General features: G+C 38.8%; 1 protein-coding gene across 2 annotated transcripts in view; it reads left to right on the top strand.

Annotated features, from left to right (window-relative positions):
* pdzd2 (PDZ domain containing 2) overlaps positions 1-24,183 on the top strand; it is a 118,976-nt gene that overhangs the window by 81,609 nt on the left and 13,184 nt on the right. The window contains exons 9-20 of one of the 2 annotated variants that reach the window (XM_036598292.1): positions 1,809-1,928; positions 3,256-3,370; positions 4,309-4,382; positions 6,581-6,797; positions 10,844-10,961; positions 14,281-14,413; positions 19,026-19,113; positions 19,352-19,455; positions 19,833-20,004; positions 21,406-22,268; positions 22,651-22,692; positions 23,895-24,039. In XM_036598292.1, coding sequence (XP_036454185.1) covers positions 1,809-1,928; positions 3,256-3,370; positions 4,309-4,382; positions 6,581-6,797; positions 10,844-10,961; positions 14,281-14,413; positions 19,026-19,113; positions 19,352-19,455; positions 19,833-20,004; positions 21,406-22,268; positions 22,651-22,692; positions 23,895-24,039 — 2,191 coding nt within the window. The remainder of the gene's footprint in view (positions 1-1,808; positions 1,929-3,255; positions 3,371-4,308; positions 4,383-6,580; positions 6,798-10,843; positions 10,962-14,280; positions 14,414-19,025; positions 19,114-19,351; positions 19,456-19,832; positions 20,005-21,405; positions 22,269-22,650; positions 22,693-23,894; positions 24,040-24,183) is intronic. The other variant, XM_036598293.1, reaches the window with a different exon arrangement.

Raw genomic sequence — 24,183 nt, 5'->3', positions numbered from 1 at the left:
GGAAGCGTTTAGGAGCAACAGCTTAGCGATGAAGCAGTAGACCATGCAAACTCAGAGTGGAGCCGCAGAGTGCTGAAGCGCACAGTGCCTATCCTCTGTTGAATCACTCACTAAAGAGTTCCAAATTGCCTCTGGAAGCAACATCAGCAAAAGAACTGCACATTAGGAGCTTCATGAAATGGGTTTCCATGGCCGAGCAGCTACACACAAGCCATAGATCAAAATGCACAATGCCAAGCATTGTGGGGAGTGGTGTAAAACAAGCCACCACTGGACTCTGGAGCAGGGGAAACATACTCTGTGGAGTGACAAATCACGCTTCCCTATCTGGCAGTCTGGAGGACGAGTCTGGGTTTGGAGAATGCCAGATGAACGTTACCTGCCTGACTGCACTGTGCCAACTGTAAAGTTTGGCGGAGGAGGGATAATACTATGGGGTTGTTTTTCAAGGTTTGGCCTAGACCCCTTAGTTCCAGTGAAGGGAGATCTTAATATTTCAGCTACCAAGACATTTTGGACAATTGTATGCTTCCAACTTTGTGTGAACAGTTTGAGGAAGGCTCTTTCCTGTTCCAGCATGACTGAGCCCCAGTGCACAAAGCAAGGTCCATATCAAGGTTCAAATCTCCAGGCATGGCTGAGTGAGTTTGGTGTGGAAGAACGTGACTGGCCTGCACAGAGCCGTGACCTCAACCCCATTTAACAAACACACACACATATATATACACATATAAGGTATAAAGATATTTAATATAGTGACTGTTTAAGATGTATCAGTTAATTAAAAAAGACATGTACATGCTAAAGATAGGAACAACAGTAGGGGCAATTTTCAAATTCCAAACTCTGGGCTGATTTGTTTTTTTCCAGGAGTGAAACCATAAAATGTTAATTACTGACTTTATGTAACATGGCAGCCCCAAACTGAACACTGTTTGGGCATTTTGTAAAGTGCACAGCACTTTATTTACAAACTGCTGGATTTGTTCAATAGTGTTTAAAATACCTGTAGAACTACAGCTACGATAAACACTAGAACTTTACCTTTCATTTCTGCTAGCACATGCAACTATATTATCACACTGTACCACCATTTGGCATTTAGAACTAAACATTTGATGCCTGTCCCATGCAGCTGTCGCATCTCCAGTGTTTTAAAATGGTCCTCTAAGCATGTGTGGCCTGGTTTGTGATGCAGAAACACAGAGAGCCACCCAAGACAGCCTTAGCGAGGTCTAAGTGTTCTTTGATGTCTAATTATCCGGCAGAGGAACATCAAAGGCCAATCTTATCGACCAGTCTCTTTCTTTAACACAGATTGCGAGATCCCCATGGATTCACTAATTGCGATGGTTGTCAGAAGCTAATTGAGAGATGAGAAGGTGGAAACTGACCTTAGATTAACCTTTATTACTAGTGCTATGACTGTTTTTCATGATCTTATTTTGATAGAGGATTTGACATTAGATTTAACATTAGGTAAAATGTAATGGCCTGGGCAGTATTTACCATCTAAATGTGTCCCCTTCCAGCCACAGAATGGCACCTATAAATATATACATACTGCTTCCTCTTGAGGCTGCATACGTTATAAGTTGTGCCTGAAAAATGAGAGTAAGCTTTGCTTAATAGGTCTTTTGTCATAGAGTATTATTATAAGGCTTCAAACTGGCTTATTGTCATAAATGAATTAACAAGTTAATAATTATTGTTGTTTGTTTGCTCCTTGCACTGAAGAATGAGGCATGTGTGGTGTGTAGTGTCAAGCTTTATTCAAATTACATGGTCCCTTTTATAACCTTCTCCAGGAATATCAAATCGTGAAGAAATCAGCACGTTCCCTAAGTACTGTTCAAGTGGAGTCTCCATGGCGACTGGCACAACCGTCCATTATCTCCAACATTGTCCTGATGAAAGGACAGGGCAAGGTGAGTGGCCTCTTTGGACAATAGATGCAGCCACACAAGCACCTTCTGTGCTTCCTCATCATATAAGACAGACCTTTGTTGTATATTATCGAGTCATAAATCATACAAGTGTCATGATTTATCAGATTAAACTTAATCCTTGAAATATATTTGGATATTGGAGGCAGAATTTATTTTATTCAGTCATTATTTTTCTATATTTTTTATTACTGGGGTGATAAAAATATAGAAAAATAATGACTGAACAGAAAACTGAATGACTGAATAAAAAAATTCCAGCTCAAGTGTAGTATGTTTACTATCCAGAGTGACCTGTGAACCTGTTGGTCTTCTGTGCTTTAATGTAATACTGATGATGCTAAAATATGGATTAAATCCAAAATGTTTCTTTGGTGACAATATTTTTGGAAGTCTGGTCACTAACTTCACCGCTGTGAACGTTTCTGACCTGCTAAGGCTTTATTCACATTAACAGGCAGAAGTGGCTCAGTTTTTTTTTGCCTTAATGTGATACAGATCTGATTTTTTCAGATCTACATGGACACGCAAAGTGATCTTTTCAAATCGGATCTGAGCCACTTTCAAATGTGGTCCTTGATCAGACACATATCTGATTTATGGCAAACCGACCTCAATGAGAACACTCAGATCAGAATTCATGTTTTATTTTTTTTCTTTTCACTGCGCGTGTGATATCTTTCAGCAATAACATGGCAACAGCACCTAACCTGAAGTGCGTGCCAGTAAACACTGCAAAAGCAATGCTTTAGACTCTGTCTCACCTTTGTCTCTCTCTAAGCTGAGAGCTGTTCAAAGCTGATTATCTTTGTGACGAATTCTTGTTCTGCTGGTTAGTTTTGTTTGCTGTTCATGAATCATGTGGTTCATTCTCGTGATGTTTTTGGTCAAGATGTGTGCATTTGGGTCATTTCAGGAGACAGTATACAATAATAATAGATTTGATGATAACACAAGCCGGAAGAATCAGATTTGAGCAAAAAATCGGAATTGAGCAGTGAAGCCTGTAATGTGAACGTAGCCTGCACCTCACTAGAACGGAGCATTTCACATAAAACTAGAAATCTGCCATTTCTTTAGTCCCGCTCCCACAAAATGGTTAACTGCCTGCTCCTGCGCAAAACTATGCAGACACCTTTTCTTAATTAAATTCAAATTTCAAGCGTGTCATCGGTGTGTGCCAGGAACATGTCACAGAACTAAAATTTCATACCTACCAATTATATGTACTGTTATAGTATAAACACTGGTTCTCACACATACTAGTTGCATAAACTGTAAGTCTTTTTTGTCTTTTCTTTTATGGCAGGGTCTGGGTTTCAGCATTGTTGGAGGCCAAGATTCTGCTCGAGGGAGGATGGGGATATTTGTCAAGACTATTTTCCCCAATGGAGCAGCAGCAGCAGATGGAAGACTCAAAGAGGGTAAGTACTCCTAGGACTGTGAACCACTGTATTAGTAGACACATATACTCTTAAAAATAAGTGTTCCAAAAGGGATGAATGTAATATAATATGTATATAATATAATTTTTGTAAGTGAAAAGCCCCACATAATGCAGACAAATCGTTCTTGGCTTGGATGCAAATCACAAATCGTTCTTGGCTTGGATGGCAGCACCCCAAAGAACACTTTCGCACCTTTATTTTTAAGAGTGTTGTTGTTGGCAATTAGTTCCAAATAAAATGTATTATTATTTAGGTGATTTTAATTGGTTTAGTGATAGTGATGTGCATTCTGAGTATGCCAATGAACGGATATTTGGTTAACCAAAGGAAAAATTCATTATGCAAGGAACTCTATTGAACATATGTGGAGTGGTAAACAAACCGATACACTGTTTGCTGGTGTAAAGAGGTTTACAATGAGACTAAAGCCCAGACTTATGCTTTTATAATTTTAAGAATGCATCGGTCGTCTGCACAAGCTTCAAAGTTAGCTCACTCAATCTAACTAGTAAGCTTTAGCAAGTAACCTACGAGCTCCATATGATTTTAATTTTGCCTTGAACCTTGTAAACATACATCAAACTGAATGTCTTCACTCCAAATCTTGACTGTCACCAATTCTGTATAAAATGTCATGGATTCAAAGAAGAGAAAGCTTGCATCTGGAATGGTTAAATAAACTCTTCTTCAGTCCAAATTTTATACTGTGCAGTGTGTGTATAAAAACCTTCTGAGACAACCCTTAACCTTTGCTAAAAAATCCTGAAAATGTTCTTATTTAGTTGATTTTTGGACTGTAATTTGATTGGATATTGCTTTAATATTTCTTTTCTCTGTTCAGATCTTCCCTCTCACCTTTATCATATTGTATTAATCTCCTCTGTCGTTTGTCCCCTTCATTCCTTCTTTTTCAGGGGATGAGATTCTAGAAGTGAATGGAGAATCTCTTCAAGGCCTCACGCATCAGCAGGCCATTCAGACTTTTAAGGTAAACCTCTTAATTATCCTTTCTGACAGCTGCAGTCAAGCAGAAGGCCCGACATGGTAGTTTTGGTCACATCCAGATCCTTGAAGTTAATCCTACTGCTCAAGCTGTGGTCAGGTCAGCTAGGGGTCAGAAGTTGCTATTTGGAATAGATCTTAAAAAATCTGTGGAATTCTGTGACCGTTCCTGAAGTGTTCAGTGAGTGTTTTTCATCTTTTTCAGTGGTGACAGCATGCTTATGGTTAGTATCTCTCAATCAGAGGTTAGAAATGAGAATGAAGTCTGAAAAACAACAATACTTTTCACCAGAAAAATAAAATAGAAAACACAAACAAAGTCACTTTTAAGTCATCCACAGAGACTATTTTTTTCTCAGATATGATTAGGCAGTTAATATTGTGGTTAGTTTTCACTGACTGTATGTCAGTTTTTTTATGACTAAATGAAGTATCTTTCCTTCAGTTTGCTCTTTATTGAATGATGTCTCTTTACTGCAGTGGTCTTTAGTAGGATAAGGTGTGACCTATCAGTAGTCAGCTATGTGGTGACCGTCTTTTGCAGACAAATATTACCAAGAACCAGTTAAATTGTTCATGTACAATATTTGGCATTGAATCTTGCTATTACTTAGTTGACTTACATTACCCATCAAACATTACCTGACGTTATTAAAAGACAATGCAGATAAGTGGCTGCAATACAGTCAAAAACATGGAAACACTTAGTCTAAAAAAACAATTCATTGTGTAAACTCAGCCTCACCTGGCATAGCAAAATGACTTATGCATGATAACGATAGTCAAAAGTCAATTCAAAAAAGCATGTCATCAGCCCTATTCAACAGGATTAGTGTTACATGGGGAGGTGGGGTAATGTCATTATTACTGGCGTTTCTCAGTGATTTTAGTCCCGACTGAATGTGCCATGTCAGTCATTTTTACCGACTGCGCGCTCTTGCTAATTCCAAGCTAATGGCGATGCTAATTATGCACTCCATTCAGACAGAAAATTAAAAGGTTTGGCTAAACGAAACAACAGCTAAATGAAATGTTTTAACATCTTTTCTGCTCTTTTCTGGAGTGAGGTTGGTGCGCAAATTGAATAGTCCCTCCCATCTCTGTCATTCATACCGAGATTTCTTATCCCGTGTGAATCACTCAGAAACATTACAGACGTTCTAGGGTAAACTGGCACTCTCCCACCTCCCCATGGAAAACTAATCCTGTCCGAATAGGGCTATTGTTTACTTTTCAGCTAGCTCTGTAATAATTTAGGGAATAGAAGAATAAACACTGTTGGCTGAAGAGATGAGCTGCATTTTGAAATTGTTCACTTGAACTGTGTAGCTAAATTATTCTGTTTCATTTGAAGGGATACATTTTGAAAACATCCGTTGTTTTTTTGTTGTTGTTGTTTTTTTTCCCCTCTGCATTTTGCTTCCAGCCACACAAAAATAACACTTTAGGACACTGAGAACTGAGCTTTTGGAGACGTTTTCCCCATTGGAGACGATTTTTAAAATGGTTTTCTTTTCTGATGACCAGGCACTTTCTGCGTGGTTGGTAATATCAGGTTTTAGTAATGATGTAACTGACCACACAGATGCTAATTAATTCAGCTTTGCTTTAACATTAGAGGAAAAATGTTTAAATAAAAAAGTTATATACAGAGGTCTTGTAGAATCAACCTATCCTAACAAAAAATACTTGGACTGACACGTTTTCTGACACGACTGACAAGATTTCTTTGTGTTTTTCTTTTAACAACAAGAGAATCAGTGACCTTTTCACAATAAATCAGTTAGTTGAAATTATAATGGACTGATGAATCAATCAGGGAAATAATTGTTAGTTGCAGCTCTAAATAATGCATGCATTTTTTATTTGAACATTTAATAATTGCAGCAGTCAATCATTCAGTGTTGCTGTTGTTTGTTAATAGCATAATATACTCACTGTATGCTTTATAAGAAGAGCAGTATTAACCATTCTTTTATTACCCTGCAAAGGGGAAAAACAGAAATATAAAGTTTCTGTTCAGAAGTGAAAAATATTTTGTTTTTAGTTCCTGCTCTTAATAACAACATTTTGAGGCTTTCGTACTGAATATTGTGAATATTGTATAATATAAATGGATGTATAATATGCAGGATTAATGTAGAATTTGCTGATCAATATTATTTCTGTTTTTCGCTTGTACAGCAACTGAAAAAAGGTGTGGTTACCTTAACTGTACGCACCCGTCTGCGGAGCCCCAGCTTGACCCCTTGCCCGACGCCCACACTGCTCAGCCGATCAAGTTCACCCAACTCTAACACCAGTGGTGGGACCCCTGTACCACCTGGGTTTGATGATGGAGACTCCCGGAAGGGACCTGGCCCGAAAGATCGTATCATAATGGAGGTCACACTAAATAAAGGTAGCTGTTGTATAGGGTTACTTTGTCAAGCCAAAGCTGATCAGACTGAGATCAAATTTCTTTTAAGGGCAACAGATGATGTGAAGGTAAAGCTGTACTGTGTAAGATTTGGGGAAACATGTAATTGTACGCAACGTTTTATAACAACATTTTGCAACGTTGGTTGTGCTTCAGACCACTTCCCCGAAAAGATGAATCTGATAGTTTTGATCATGTGGAAGGATTATTTAAGGAAACCTCTAGACTGAAAGAACTTTAGTCCTCTAAAGCAGCGTTTCTTAACCTGTGGGCCGTGAAGCACCCTCCACAGGCCTGTACTCAGAGGGAGGCAGTAATTTGGGCCCATAATGTCACTGTAAGTCATAAAAACCTAAGTGGAAAAATGATTAACTTAATAATTAAAAATCTAAGAAACGTTTTCACAGTATAACCAATATAAATATTAATAGAGATGTACAAATAAAACCATCACAGTAGTGGGCTAATTAAACGTCATCAGTCTAAGACAATGCAGTCGTGGGCGCACGATGCAGGCCATTAGCCAGAGATAGAGAAGTTTCTCAGGGCACCTTTTTCTTTAGTTTGCTTTGTTTTGACACGGGTGAACACTCCACTCGTATTCGGGTCTATAACAAGCAGCTGAACCGGTCTGGCGGAAACCTGTGGGTCTCGGTCCGCTTCAAACCAAACCCTGTTCAGATCACAGCTGATGGAAACGCGCTCTGTGATCAAACAAGGGAATTTATCAGTAGAGCTTGCTTTTCTTCTCTTCTAGAAGCACGTCGGCGCCGTACAGTCAGCATAACAACTATTTTAACAACTGACTCCTTACAGACTCTCAGCATAAGCTGCTGTTAAAAACAATAGACAAGCCATAAAATAATAGAGATGTGTTTGATTTCAACTTGGATCGTTGACCATGAGTGGTTAAACTCGAACTGATAAACCAGTGACAAAGAAGATTTACCAGTATTGTTGATTGTGATGATGCTAATTCAAAAGGCCGGTGAATGGAGTGTGGTTTATTTCAAATGAATCACAAAAAACCCTCAAAACTAGAGAAATCTCGAGAACAAACAATTACTCTTCTGGGAAAGCCAGTGGAGTGTTTTCAGTGAAAACGTGATGAACTGCAGCTTCAAATCACATCTACCTTGTACATTTCTATCCTTTCTTCCCCATTTTTGACATCACTACAACCATGTTTTTTTCTTTAACACATTTTCAGTTTTGTTTTTAACATGCCTGCAAATTTTGCAAACCTACTGACAACCAGAATGGCCAATCTGGTCTTTTTTTTTCTTTTTTTTTGAGGCCCTAATTTTCAGGTTTTCAGTGTCAGCATTTAAGAAAAGAAAACTAAAGTTGTATTTAAAAAGTTGATTTTAGTTTTCCTGTGGGCCGCTATGCATTGTAGTTATACACAGGTGGGTCTTGGGGTAGAAAAGGTTGAGAACTCCTGCTCTAGAGCATATAAGTGAATTATCCACAAACCCAATTGCATCTACTTTGACCTGTATTTGAACAGAATGTACAAAGACAAGATATTTAATGTTTTACCTTGTCAACTTGTCAATTGTTTTTGTAACCATACTTCTATTCTGAAATTGATGCCTGTAATATGTTTCAAAAAAGTTGGGATATGGGCAGTTTCACATTAGAAACATTGTGAAATGTTAACATCATGCTTGTATATAAAAGCAACATTCAGGAAAGGCCTAAATCTTTAAGAGCAAGGATAGGTCAATGCTCACCACGTTGCCCAAAATGCATCAGCAAAAAATCCAGCAGTTTAAAAATAACATTCCTAGGCCAGGGATTGCAAGGATTTTGTGTATTTCACCCTTTAAAATGCATAATATCAAATGAATCAGGGAGTTTGGAGAAATTTCTGCATGTAAAGGGCAAAGCCAAAAAACACAGCTGAATGTCAGTGACTCTTAATCCCTCAAAGAGTACTGCATTAAAAATCAGCATGCCTCTGTGATGGACTGCACCACAAAGGCAAGTTAGGACCATACGATGCACAGCAGAAACCAAATGACAACAAAATGGACCATCCCGATTGTTAGCGTAAAGAGCCTGTCATGGTATGGGGAGGTGTTAGTGGGTAACTTGCACATATGTAAAACCACCATTAGTGCTAAACACGTTTTGAAGCAACATATGCTGCCATTTAGAATCTGTCTTTTTTAGGAATGTCCAGGCTTATTTCAACATGATAGCACCAACTCACAGTCTGCACTTACAACAGCTTTGCTGTTTAATCAGAGAATGTGGATGCTAGACTGGCCTGCTTGCAGTCGAAAACTGTCTCTCCCATTTCCCGTTTCTCTCTTCTGTCCCCTAATATTTAATGTTGTTAAAAGGGAAGGTGATGGTAAACATGCACTGCAGTGACACTAACATGGTAGTGGCATGCTAACAAATGCAAAAAATGAATGGACTACAGTCTGTAATTGTACAACTACAAAGTGCACCTGAATGGTAAGATGATAAAGCTGATAAAATGGACAGTGAGTGCACATACAAAGTGTACCTAGTAAAGTTCTCAGTGAGTGTATAGCATACAACAAGGGTGCAAAGCCATTTTGCCTCATTGCATTATAATTCGAAAGTTTTTTGGCCAAAATAGTCAGGCTTTGACAACATAAGGCTTCATATGTTAATTTTCTTGTTAAAAACTTGTTGAGAAATGGAACAGACTGAAACATGATAGTTTTCAGTTACAGGGATTTATTTTCAGTCTTCTGTTAGTAAAATAGTCTCACACCTGGGTGTTGAAATGAATGGAGGCTAAAAGTCAGAGGTTAACTACACTCTCAGACGGTCTGTCCTGCCAAAGTATGAACCAGTATTCATGCAGAAATAACTCTGCCCTAAGAACCTGCCAAGAGCCATTTCTCATTCTTTAGTCTGTAAAGGAATATGATGCTTATTGAATGATTTCACTTCATTATTTTTTGAGGCTTAATTAAATCAAGACTGATTCAGTAGAGAATGTGTTGATCTCTGGTTTCAAGAAATAATTATTATAACTTTCAAACCTATTAAGTTTTGGCATTTTTATATAGTATTTTAAGTGTATGTTTTTTGAACAAAAACCTCAGGGAATCTACATCCATGATTTCTTTGCAATTAGGTTCATTTTGGTCTTTTTGGCACAGAATAGACATGTACAAAGTAGGCCCTATAAATAACCTGTCCCTCCTACAGCTTCTATCAAAACAATGTGTTTCTGTGTGACCTGTCTCACTATGTGTTTTGGTTAATGTTGGTTTTGTGGGCACACGATGTGTACAAAGTAACAAATGAACAGCGGGGTCAACATGTTCCAACAGAATTGTTTCTCTTACAGTGTAATTTAGGTGATACTACTCTTGGGTAAGACTTGCGTAAACTTTATCTTTCCTAAATCGCAAAACTGATGATGCTTGTCTAGGTTTTATCAAAACTATGCATTACGGTCTCACTTTCTTTGAGTCTGAAACCTAGCATGGGAAAGCTGACGTATCAGAAAGTGAGCTTACTGTGATTAATTCTGTCACCATCCATGAAGGCGAGTTATCTGGCAGTGGAACTCTTTTCTCATTCTCCAAATCGCTGTCTGTAGGCTCTTATGTGTGGGATATAATTGTGTGAAATTCTGATGATTGGATTTACCTGTTTTTTTTTGTATTTCTGATGAAAACTTTTTTATTTTTTACATTATATTACTTTTAATTAGTTAATGTATGTAAATTACCCTTATTTTAGAATTTGGGTTAAAATTCCCAATTTAGTATAAATTGGCACTCAGTTGAGAGTCCAAAATGCAGGTAATATAAGGCATAGAGCTTTAGTCAGGCTTAACATTTTGGTCTGGACTCAAACAGCCTGAGAATTCTCTGTCTGAGCCCAACCCAACCTGGCACGCTGTATGCACATTGTTGCTAATGTTTTTAGCATGTCTGATTATGATGAATTCACTGAAGAACCTTAAAGAACTATTGAGGTAGTTTACTGGAACAGGTTGGTAATGATGCACTGTTTTGTGTGTGTTTTAGAGCCTGGTGTGGGGCTGGGAATTGGTGCCTGCTGTTTAACTCTGGAAAACAGCGCTCCTGGAATCTACATTCATAGCCTGGCTCCAGGATCTGTAGCCAAGATGGACGGCAGACTCAGGTGGGTTTGTACTCACAAATAAATTCACTAGCATCTGTTGCGCTTCCTCAGGGTTCATTGCCAACACACAGCTGTTGTTAAGTTGGTGCTCTACAGTTTTAATGAGACAATGGAATTTTAGTCTCAACCAGAATGTTTAAAAAATTGCCTAAATCACAGCTATTCAGATGTAAGTTTGAAGTCCACTTTAACTTATTTATTTATGAATCACCGTCTTGAAATGTCTGAAAAGATTTTTAGGGGCAGATTACTAAAGAGGTGCTACTTACTGCAAAAAAATCTGCACTGGTGGGTTTGGCCGGTTTAAGCCAGTTTTGGTTCAGTCATACTAAACCAAATGTGGAAAAATAAAGTAATAATTCTTCAAAATCAGAGAGCTCAAACATAAGTGAAAATTTGACACAATGCCAGAAATGTGAAAAAATCAACAGGCAGTGTTTTGTTCACCTGGCGGAACAGGTTTCTGCTTTGTTGGACAGGCGTCTCTGAGCAACGACAGTGGCGAGCCATGTCAGTGCCAAAAATACGTTTTTCACAGGCGTTCAACAGAGCACAGTCAGTATTTATTATCAGCCTTGGTAAATCAGAATAGGTCGTTCATTATAATAATCTCCTGCCAGAACTTTGCACTTTGAGAGGGAAATTTCTATATATGTACATTTAATGAGGCAAAAGTGCAAAACAGTAGCCCTTTCATCAAAGCAGTGGCTAAGTAGGAAAGCGCGACAGTCATCTTTTAAGGTTCGTTCTGCCCTCTTGACCTCTCACTGTGAGTGACTGAGTCCAGACTACCAGAGTTAAGACCAGAAAATTGCATATCCTGAAGAAAATTTGCTCAGCTTAAACAATTTCCAGATAATTGCTGAAGTGTTGCCATGCGGTTACTGTGATATTTTAAGTGGTTACTAGGGTGTTGCTAGGTAGTTACCGTGGTATCCTAAGTGGTTGCAATTGGTGTTGCTAGGCAGTTGCAATGATATCCCAGGTGGTTGCTGTGCTGTTCCAGGTGGTTGCTAGGTGGGTGCCATGATATCATAGGATGTTGCTTGGGGGTTGCTAGGTTGTTGCTGTGATATTCTATTTGGTTGCGAGGTTGTTGCTAGGTGGTTGCAACGATGAATTAAGATAATGAAAATGGAAAGGAAAATTATAGCAGGGGTAAAAAGTGGGACTACAAAAACCTTGAATGTTAAATTTGAGCCCAACCTGAGTCTGGCAGATATTTGTGAAGTGATGTGTGAACCGGACCAAATCAGTCAGATTCAGACAAATATTTCATGCTCAATTCTCCACTAAATTGAAAAAAAAATGCTTGCAGCTCTTCCTACAGGCAGCATAAAGTCTTTTGCATGTCTCTTGCTTGTCAGAAAACTAACACCATTATCTCTAATGCTTGGGGGGGGGGGCTTAAGTACCTAATGTAGGCACTTTATTAAGAAAATGTTAGCAATTAGCTGACAGATTGAGTGTGTTAGGATAGAATGGTGCTGGTCTGCACCATGTAGCTTCATTTTGATCTAACAGCTGAACTCTTAGCAGAGTCACTTTGTTTAATTAAGGAAGGGAGAGGCAGGAATGAGTCCCCGCAAGGGAAAACAAGCCAGTGATGTAAATTTTTATGTTCTCTGTAGAGCTCATAACTTTGAGGGCAGTTTATTAGGGCTGTCATGATTACTTGATTTAAAAAATATATTAAATTAAAATGTACATTTTAATGAATGATTTGCTGGAATATGCAAGATAACAATGCATAATTTAAATTCTACTGTTCTGTCTTACAGTAAAAAAAACAGAGCCTGATACATTACATTTGCATGCATATTTGAAACATAACATTTTATAGATTCATAGATTACAGACAGGGTTCCTGCAGATCCTTATAAAGTCTTATAAAATAGATAAAAAAGGTCATAAAATGTCTGAAAATGTATTTTTTACTAATATAGGTATTCAATTCTAAGATGATGCCCAAAGACTGGGTTTAAAAGAGTCATTGTGTATATTAAACTGATTCAGAAGAGTCCACCACCCAAAAACATCCAGTCAACAGAAAAAGACCACTGATGAAGGGCTAGAGGACAATAGAACTGATGAGGTCAAACGTACTGAAGTACATGGAGAAAGCAGTTAGCAGAGCAAGATCTAGGTCTATAGCAAAGTGTCAAATTCAGGCTTCACAATAGATTTTAACAGGAATGAGAACTAGTGATTAAAAAAGCTTTACTCCTCTGTGCTGGTCAGCACAGATACACTTAAACAGTTCAAGTGGCATCGGACCAACAGTAAAAACACTGACTGTGTGGAACTGTCTCACATGGCTTTCATAAGAGTTTCTACGAGGGACGCTGGCAAATGATTTGTAAGCATTGTTTATGCCAAGTATCATGAGTGGTACAACACCAAAGACACGTTTGATACCCCTTACAAACACAACATTCCATTTAATATGCTAGATACAGCAAACAACAACAGCAGAAAGGAAAGTCCCTGCTAGCACGCTGACACCATCATCCATCAGTTTTTCAAATGACAAAAGAATTCACAAATGACAGTGCCAAAGTGCAGAATGCAAAATAAAGGAATTCATTGTCTGGAATGTCCAACCTTTCTCTGTTGTTGAGGACATTGGATTTCATGGCACGTACTGCAGCCTACATACTTTACGAATTTTAGTAAATTTCATCACAAGGTTTTATATTTTTTCCTTGTTTTGGCCCAGTGTGTCCTGAATTTCGTCTTCAGTTTCAGCCAAGGATTCTTGGTGCATCAGTAGTAAATATCCAAATATCCATCTTTTATTGCTTCAGTAAAATCAACATTACTGCTTGACATGTTTACATTTGTGTGCACAATTGAATTAAATAAATTTTTGTATATTTATATAACTGTTTCTCTCTCATATTGAGGTATGTTTGTGTTTTGTTTTGTGTGTTTTAAAGTCAGTGCACGTGTATGCGTGTGTGTGCCCATGCATGCCAAGATGAAACATCTCAAAGGCTCGCTTTTCACTTAACAAGAATGTATAGTTGGTGCCAAAAGCCCATGAATGGGGTCTTTATGGCAGAAGATAGACTCGGGGTTCTGAATGTTGTATCTTGCAGTGAAAGTGTTTGCAGCTGTCAGATAAGAGTGTAATATACACATTCAGTTGTATTTCTTTTGCCTCACCAGATTGAGAGACATTTTAAAATACTGGAAAACTCTGTTTATCTATGTCAAACATTTTGCACACTTGTGGAGTGTTGAGCTTTTTTTTTTATCAGCAAGGGAGACTCTGCGTATGAGGGTGGCCTCAATAAACGTGTATGTGTGTGTTCAGCCGAGGGGACCAGGTGTTGGAGGTGGATTCAGTAAGCTTACGGCATGCTGCACTAAGCGAGGCCTACGCTATCCTGAGCGAATGTGGCCCCGGTCCAGTGAGCCTCATCATAAGCAGACATCCCAACCCTAAGGTATGTGCCGCAGATAAGTGTGTGTGTGTGTGTGTGTGTGTGCGCGTGTGTGTGTGTGTGTGTGTGTGTGTGTGTGTATTCTCTGACTAGCCACTTCTTTAAGTACACCTCGTTTCTACACCCTTTGTCCAACATACACTAACACAGCACCTCCATGTCAGTGTCACTGCAGTGCTGAGAATGATCCACCACCCAAATAATACCTGCTCTGTGAGGGTCCATGGGGGTCCTGACCACTGAAGAACAGGGTAAAAGGGGGTCTAACAAAGTATGCAGAGAAACAGATGGACTACAGTCTGTAATTGTAGAACTATAAAGTGCACCTATATAGTAAGTGGAGCTGATAAAATGGAAGAGTGTAGATATAAAATTTGGTAACAATAGCTTTTAATACAAATGAGCAACATTTCTTTGTTAAATTGCAATAACTTAGTAATAACTCAACATAAAACTGCCTAAGCAGGGTTTTTTATTTGAGGAAAACACTGACCCAAGTAAATACATTATCCCTTTGTTGTGGTTTCAGCACTCAAACCTTTCAGCTCTTTAGTCTACCAAAAGATTTTCAAGATTTGTAAGTATTACCCAAAGTATTAGAAGTATTAGACCAGCTATGGGAGCCTTTAAGTAAAAGTTATTCATTTTTCAGGAGGTGCTTCAGAGAAGTCTTGCAGAGGACTTGCATGAGGAAGTAAAAGTAAAAGGAAAATGGGAAAAACAGGTGTTCAAAGAATTATTACAAGATATAGTTAATATGGGACTCCTAATAACCATGCAGGGCCTGATAGACCACCACAACTGTCACCATCAGATAAACAGTATTTAAAGCTTTCATGTTTAAGACACAAGAGAAGATCAAGCTCCACTCTTGCTTTAGATCTGACAAAAATCCACAGGTGTGGTGAAGACAACTCAACGAGTCTGAAAGGATGTGTAGCTGTCAAGAAGCTTTTACTGAGAAAAGGAAATAGACAAAAAAAAAGTTAAACAAACAAGTTTGTTCTCAGAACAGTGGACTAGACAGCCCTCATTAAATGTGTTTGGGATTGTATGCAACCAACGTGCATGAAATCCCTGCAGATTTCTTTAAAAAACTGAAAGCAGACTTGTAGTTAAGGGCCGTTTTGACTGGAAGTTCATAAATTAAGGGTTGTTTCTGACTTTTGCACACTGTTATATTTATAGTGTATATTCATTTTCTTCTCAGAGTTCAAATATTCAACGTGCATACACGTGTGTTTAACATCTGAACTGGCATGTTTTTGAAAGCATAAGCAACTATAAAGCATTTTAAATCTGAAGAGTTCCACACAGCCATCTCCAAATACTAGAGCAGCAGCAGCCTCAGTCAGTCTGCCCACTTTACCCTTCCCCCTCATTCTGCCATATGAGCAGCAAGCAAAATCAAAAGGTCCCATCCACCTGCTAGCGCTCTAATTATCCCTTAGCATGAATCATTGAAGCCCGCCAAAAAGTAAACAACATTCCTTTCGCTTGTGAGCTGGCGGTTCGGGTTTTCCTCCAGCTAATGAATGAAGATGTTGAGGAACGTGGCGTGCAGTGGGAGGGGTTTGGGGTTTAGTGGTTGGAATATGCTGACTCTTCACTCCTCACTAATTAATGATTGCTAATGCTAATGGAGCGTGAGCTTAACAGTGTGATCCCTGCCTTTAATACTTAGCATGTGACAAGGGGTGGAAAGAGGTCAAGAACCTTGCTCTCTGGGATCATTAATCTCTTGAAACCAGTGGGTAGCCTTCATGATGTACTTGAGGGGATATTTGGTTTTGACAATGTTCCATGAACATTTTATATATAATAGTTCATTCCAACTATGACTGAAAAGAGTTCTATTCATCTGTTAACAGCAGGTTTCTTTGCTGTACTTTTTTACTTATGCGTTGGGGTGGGAGACTGTTTTTATCATTATAGTAAATATCAGTCATGTCAGTATGATTTTCTGAGCGTACAGTTATATGCAAAAGTTTGGACACAAGTTACTTGGTTTTCAAAGTGAAAATAAGCACACATACTCTGCAGAGAACACTCTTCTGCACATTTTAATACATAACATTTGTTTGCTGAATTTAACATATTGGGGAACAAAATGAAACATATAATGTAACCTGTGCAAAAGTTATCTAATTTGTTAAACTGAAAAAAATAGAAACTATGCAGAAAAAATTATATGTAAGTGTGTTCTGTAGTGGATGTGTTCATTTATTTTCACTTAGAAAAACAACAAAATATGTCATTTGAGCAGGGGCGTTAAAACTTCTGCATTCAATCAGTTCTTAAAGGAATGGTTTAGTGAAAAAAAATCTAATTTACACAATTTTCCACTTACTCCAGTTCTGCCCTGTTTGGAGGACAGTACTACTTACTGCAAACTATAAAAAAAAACATTTGGGCTGAAAAACCTTTTCAAAACTATTGTAAACAATGTCTCAGATATCAGACAGGGTATTCATAACTGTTTCATGTAATAACTTGCTGTGAGGGAGCTTTTAGGGGCATTGAAGTATTCAGATGTCTGGTTCCTATCACCACCATTGTGAACAACACTGACTCAGTAAGTTCCTCTAGAACGGAGTGTTTCACATCAAACCGCTCTGAATGACTTTGTTCACATCTTAACTATTTAATGATGCAAAATGTTTTGTGTTTCTCTTTAAACAGCTCAGGGAACCAAGAAAACGTCTTAGTCTAAACTAATATTATGGACAGATTGTTTAGTCAGTATAGCATGTCATGTGTGCTCGCACCTTTAATACATAATCACTTGAGACAAATGTTCGTTTCTTTCTCCGACCTCACTGTTTCTTTGAAATTGGACTCCACCTTATCACAGGCAGGATGTGAAGGCTTAGCTTCACAGTGGGAATATGTACGGATACGTATTTCCCTCAAGGTAGACAAAGAAACCTTTCAGTCTCCATTATATATGACACCTGTTAGCTTGCGGCAGCAATGTTAAAAGTTAGGAGGTGCCATATTATCTGACAGTATATCTCTGCCAGTTATGTAAGACACTAGCTTGACAGAAGCATGTACCCAGATCACATGTCAGAAGTTCCTGTCTGAAGTTTAGTGGTTAGTGTCAGGTTTTAAAGACTTCAAAGACTCGTTCAGAGCTAGAGCTATTAGAAATAATCATTTTCAAATTTTTAAAGAGTTTCCAAACTTTATGTAAACGAGAAGCAAATTGCACTGCATTTTTTACTCAAGTAATTATATTAAGTGAAATTATCTCATTATACTGGCAGAGAATTTGGCTTTTTTAAGGAAATATGCCTAAAGCAAAATTATCTGCCAATATAATGAGATAATTGTGGTACAAAATAACAACAATAACAAGTGAAGTAATGAGTAGAGAGATTACTTTTTCCAGGAAATAATAAGTAACCGTCTGAGAGAAGGCATGGTAATTTGTCATAAATTACTTTGTTGAGTAAATAGCCCAAAAATGTAGCTCTCTAACATTAACGCTAGCCTTTTGTACAGTCTGCTCTGTTATGACCAAACAACGTAGGCTTTGGGAGTGTAGCAACAAACCTTTTGCTTTCCCCCCTCTTTTTGTGTTTCTTTGCTGCACATAGATAACTTTATTGCTTTATTATTCAAAATGATGTAACAGCTTAGAATAGTCCATTATAAGCATGACAGAGAGGTGGGGCTGTATTGAAATTAAACAAAATAATCACTACAATTTCAAATAACAGCTATTTGTAAAATTTATATATATTTTGGAATAGGTTCTTGAACATCAACCCTTACAGTATATCTATGGCCCCCCATGAGCCAAGGGCCACCTTTGCCTAGTTACCTGAGTTAAATCAGGCAAAAAACTAACGTGGAAAAAAAAGTGAAAAATCTCCCACTGGAAAATGGTACAGCAGCCAACCTTTCATCCTTTGCTAGAATTCTTACTGCTTTGTTAGCATATTGTAAAAGTTGCAGTGTTTACATGGAAGTAGTAATTTTATGGTTTTAAAACACAGAGCAGGACTGAAATTGTCATATTTGTTCATATGTGTTCAGTTTTCATGTGGTAGCATAAGTTTATGAAGAAGCCACAACTTAAACGAAGAAAGAATCGGTAAATTGCGACAGTCTTACATTATATATTGCAGTGGTCACCAGCCCTCATCTACCTTCATGCAGGTTTCACCTCCAACCAAAACCTAACACACTTCCTACAGCTATTCAAGCAATTACCTGAAGGCAAAAATTAGATGAATCAGTTGGGGTCTATTAGAGTCGGAGCTGAAGTCTGCAGGAAGGTACATCCCCAGGAGCAGGGTTGATGTTGATTGATACATAGTATGTGTAGTGCCACCTGGTGGCAGCAGTCTTCAGTAAGCTGTTCTCTTTTAAGGGGGTGTTTTAAACAAAGTATGCTGTGGTAAACAAATTAAACAGTTTTAAGTGGCTTACTCTCAAACCCTCAATATGAAAAGGTCCCCTTGTATTCTGTTTCTTTCATCCTTGCCAAATTTTGCCTTTTTTAGTAGCTAACTTCAGTAGAGCATCTTTTCTCACTTGTTTTTGTACATGGCCCCTGACAAATGAAATATTATAAACTACAACTGAACTAAACTGTATTTGTCAGGTGTCGGAGCAGGAGATGGACGAGGTGATCACTCGCTCTACACACAGAGACAGTGTAGGCAGGGACAGCCATTCCTCTCACACACTGGGTAAGCTGTACCTGATTCCATCATTCCTGAACCACAAGGAACTGTATTGCTAGGTAAATAATGGAATTCCACTATGAACTCCAAAATGAGCCCTATGCCCAGTGCGGTTTTGAGAAAATTTGATACTTTTTTTTGGTTCACATTCTTTTGATGGACTCTTTTTCTAAATTACAGCCAACCATAACTGCAAATCACATGGGTGAATTGGAGCTCATTATTGTGTGCTTTTTCTGTCCAGGCCTGCCGTCCAAGAGCCCTTCTCCCACTGTGAAGGCCAGGCAGGGAGACGGCAACCAGGCGCTCAGCTGGACCATGAAGAGGTTCTTAGAGCCAGCCAGTCGGGTAAACAACGAGCTCACACACCAATACAGTAAACAAAGCCGCTAAGGCTAGTTTAAATCAAAATCATCTCTTAAAAATCAGTTATTTCTTTAAATCAAAACAAAAAAAGTCAGAAGCAAAACTATTGAAAGGGAATGTAAATGTAATTGATTACACAATTCAGCCTTTGATTATATTTAAATAATTATGTCAATCAAATGGGTTTGATTTAAAATGATAACTCTAGAAATCACAATAATAAGTCCACAATAATAACTCTCCAACAATTACTCCAGATTTCTAAGCATAAATAATTGCCAATGCCTCAGTGACCACTTATGTCTCCGCTTCAGGCAGTGACCATTATAGCCTTTAATTCGCCTCTTTTCTCCCTGCAGCAAGGTTCCCTAAGTTCTGAGGCTGAGCTATCGCAGTACTTCTCCCATGACGTTCCAAGCCAGTCCTCCCTCTCAGAAACCATGGCAATGGGCTCCAGCGACGACGACATGCTTCACAACAGCAGGAGCTGCAATACCTCACTGGATGAGCCAACTGCACCTCATTCTCGTGGTAATCAGGATCACTATTTAAGTAGGAGGAATTTGTCAAACACAAAAATTAATAATTAGAAATAAACACATCCACAAAATACACAGTGTTCCCTCAAAATTTCAACACTTTAACCATATAACCATTGGTAAATGTTAATGAAGTTCTTTAGGTTACTTTATAAAATGTTTAACAAAATGATATTTGTTTCAGAGAAAAAAATACTTTTGGCAGAAAATCAAATTAATGCTAGACTCTTTGTGTGGAGAAGGCTTGGAGAAGAATTCCAGCCTCCCAGACTTCACTAAGAGCACTGTAAAGAGTAATGGTGGAAACATCCAGGGCTGTTTTTTTTCTTACAGGGGTGGTGAGCTTGTGTTCATTGAGGAGTTCACAAACAGAGAAGTGTACAAATACGTTTTGGATGCAAACCTGCAGAAGTCCGCAGAGAAACTGTTCAAACGATAACAGTCTGAAACACATCAGCTTCCTTTTGAAAGAACACTTAAAAAAGATTACAGTATTGAGATGGACTGTTGAAAGTAAATGCCACTTGGTTTGACCATTTGTTTACTAACACAATTACTTTAATACATTCTCAAATACTTTTTGGGGCCACTGTACAGACAATGGAGTCCAAAAGTCTGAGACCACTTTGAAAATCTGGGTCCTTTTCCATTTAAACCTGGAAATAGACAACAGAAAGTTTTAGAATTTTGAAAGATGTAAAAAGTTGTGACAAGTAAAATGAAGAAGAAAAATCTCAAATGTAACTTTGTAAAAATTCTACTTTTCAATGCAGAGTTATGATAATAATATAATTTTTGAAAACATTTATATTAAATGAGAAAAGAATGCAAAATATACGCATTTTCATTAGTGGTCTCAGACTTTTGGACCCCACTGTATATCCAGAATGTAAACTAATTGTGTGTGGCATTTACAGCAATGTAGAGTGTGTGTGTACATGATTGTATATGTTGTGTGTATCTGTATCGCACAAAATTGCAGTGATTCTATTAAAGAAGAGAGAAGAGATCAGTGGTTCCCAACCCTGATCCTGGAGTACCGATGTACTGCGTATTTTACTGTTTTCTCTGTACACTTGATCCAGCTAATCAGCTAATTAACAAGCCCTTCCTTGAGTTGAAAATGGTGAATTAGAGGAGCACTTAAATGTGCCGAGCACAATCAGGACCACAATTGGGAACCTCTGGAATAGATTAATGGATGCTTCTGCACGTTAAAAAAAGAGACTTCTTGCAAACTATGAAAAGCATGAGTCAGGATTCCTATGAAAATGCAAATGAAATAGTGTAAAAGAAGAGTTCAGAGCTCAGTAGTGAAGCTTAGAAACATTGTGTTTCACTGGAAAGAAGCTTCAAAGCTCTCATAGTCTTTACTGTCTTCTTATTCCTACAGCCTATAAAGATGCTGATGGTAATCCTTCATATGGAGACGGTTGTAAATCTTCTGGCGCTGTTAGCCGAACCACATCAGACCTGACCCGGCAGGCCAGTGTAGGCAGCAGCCCCAGCTCTGTCCGCAGCCCCCTCCTACGGCAGCGTCGGGTCATATGCTATGAAGATGAACCCAGTGACGAGGAACTTGGTCCAGATGAGGATGCGGGACCCTTCCGGCAGCTGCACCGCGGCATACCAGATGGCACCCGCCATCACCACCACCACCAGGAGGACGACTCAGGCATAGTCATGGCCACCTCGTCGACGGAAGTGGATGATGAGAGTCAGGACAGCAGTGAGGGTCACAGGCACAGTGAACCAGCCACTCCGCCCTACGGCAGCTCACTGGAGTCAGAGGAAGGTGCGGGCGGTCCATCTGGTGCTGAGTCACCGTTCATGCCCATTCGCTGCTTCGAGCACAGCACTGGAGGAGGTGGAGCCAACCTGGGTGTGAAGAAGGAGCCATATCGAGAAGGGCAGGAGTCCAAGCGCTCACCTAAGCTGGAGCACAAAGCCGTGACCCGTGTCAAGAGCATGATGAGCATCGAGTGCCCCAACGTGCCGCAGAAGACCAAAGGTGAGGAGACCACTACAGCAACGGCCTCCCCTGCTCAGGCTGCACAATGCAGCACACGGACCCCCAGCAGACCCCAGCACCACTGCAGGAGGGGAGAGCCCAGTGAGCTGGCAGGGATCTGCACTATTGAGACTGTGGTTCTGAAGCGCAGTGAGACAGAGTCTTTTGGACTGGACCTGGAGATCAAGTCGTCGCCTCTGAAAGTGCTGATCACTGGACTGAGGCCTGGAGGCGCTGCTGAGAGGGTAAGCATGGTCACTGAAGGAGAGGGAGCTTCATGTGCTGTTTGACCTTGACAATTCAAATTCAGCAAATACAATTTCTTTACTTGATCACATAATTCTGATTTACTTCTGACATTTGCAAACACAAAAATGTGACTTTGTTTTTTCAAAGTACTTTTGAGCCACTTTCATATGTAGTCCTAGACCAAATATGTTTTTGTACAGGTCACGTGACCATAATGTATGAACAGTTGTTACATTTGCAGTTAAAGCACATCAATTTACCATTTTAATAATTTACTATTTTAATATTTATCCATGATGTGTTGAGAAAAGCAATTTTATGCATTTATGCATGTAATTACAGATTGTAGTTTATGTGTTTCTCTGCATAATTTGTTAGACCTCATTCATCATGGACTCCCACAGGACCACCACAGAGCAGGTATTATATGGGTGGCGGATCACTCTCAACACTACAGTAACACTGACACAATAGTTGCATGTTAGTGGGTGTTGCTGCTGGGTGACAAGTGCTTCCATCGCTGCTTTATTAAAAACAATGGAATATCTGGTTTCCTATCGTCTGTCTACCACTAACTTGTAAACACAGCATGACTGTCCATGCCTACATGCTAGTCCACCTTGTAGATGTAAAGTTAGAGACGATAACTCATCTGTTGATGCTCAATTTTTGTCAGTTGTCCTCTAGTATCTCATCAGTGGTCAGTGGTCAGCTGACTGGATATCTTTGGTTTTTGGACTATTCTCAGTCCAGCAGTGGTCCACCACCCAAATTACACCTGCACAGTGGTGGTCCTGACTACTAATGAACAGGGAAATGGTGAAACAGATGGACTACAAGTTGTAATTGTTGACCTAAAAATGCCCCATATAGTAAGTGGACCTGATCAAATCGATAATGAGTGTAGATACAAGGTAGGTGCACCTAGTCAAGTGGCCAGTGAATTTAGCCAATGCCTGCTCTAAAAGAATGCAACTAATGACATCAAAATTGTGTCAAGATATCTTCAGATTTTTTTCTGACAAAGACAAAATCAAAGTAAAGCCTTTAAATTAGCAAAATGAACTGATGCCACTCATATTACATCAATAATTTATTTGCTTGGAGTAGCTACCACATGTTTTTTATGAGACAAAACAGTTCGTACACAAAACCTGTGAAATGGTTTAACTCTGTGCAACACTTTAATGCCCAGTGTTCAATGACATTCAGTCAGATTTGGAAATATACTTTTAAAACTACTGTAAACTCCAGCCATCCAACCCAACATAAATAACCAGTTTAACTCTGATTAGCAATGTTAAACAATGTTAGCTGGCTAGACAGTAACTAGACTCGGTTGAGTCTAGAAAATAAATCAGACAAGACCGTTGGCCATGACTTAACACAAAGTCATTTTTCTCAGTTTAAATCTGTTTTTTAACGGATACTTGTGAATGCGAAAATCTACAATTTATTGTTGTTATTTTATAGAATAAAAAATAATAATAAAACAGTGTCAAAAACACAAAACAGTGCTACAAACTTCACAACTAAGTAAATAACAGAGCATCTTCAGTTTGTTTCCTATTAACACTGCTTCTTAATGACAGATGAACTACAATCTTGTTTCTTTCCATTAGGAAGCCAGAGGGAGAATGAGTGTGGGAGATGAAATCGTAGCCATTGGTGACACTCCAGTGTGCACCTCGTCTTATCAGGAGATCTGTGACCTCATGCATAACCTGCCCGTCATTCTGACGTTAGAGATTAAGAAGCCTGTCTCAGGTGAGCAGCTGCTCACAATGCTTTTGTCACCTAAACTTGGGTGACTGTTTTTTATTAAGTAACAGTGATGGACTTGTCCCTTTTCCATGTGCCTTTTTAAATGTGGAAAATTCACCTTTTGACTTATACCATACTAACTGCAGA

The sequence above is a fragment of the Colossoma macropomum genome, unplaced genomic scaffold, assembly GCF_904425465.1.
Source record: "Colossoma macropomum unplaced genomic scaffold, Colossoma_macropomum, whole genome shotgun sequence".
Classification (NCBI taxonomy): Eukaryota; Metazoa; Chordata; class Actinopteri; order Characiformes; family Serrasalmidae; genus Colossoma; species Colossoma macropomum.
The sequence above is the reverse complement of the archived record's forward strand: the minus strand, read 5'-3'. Positions and strand labels throughout refer to the sequence as shown.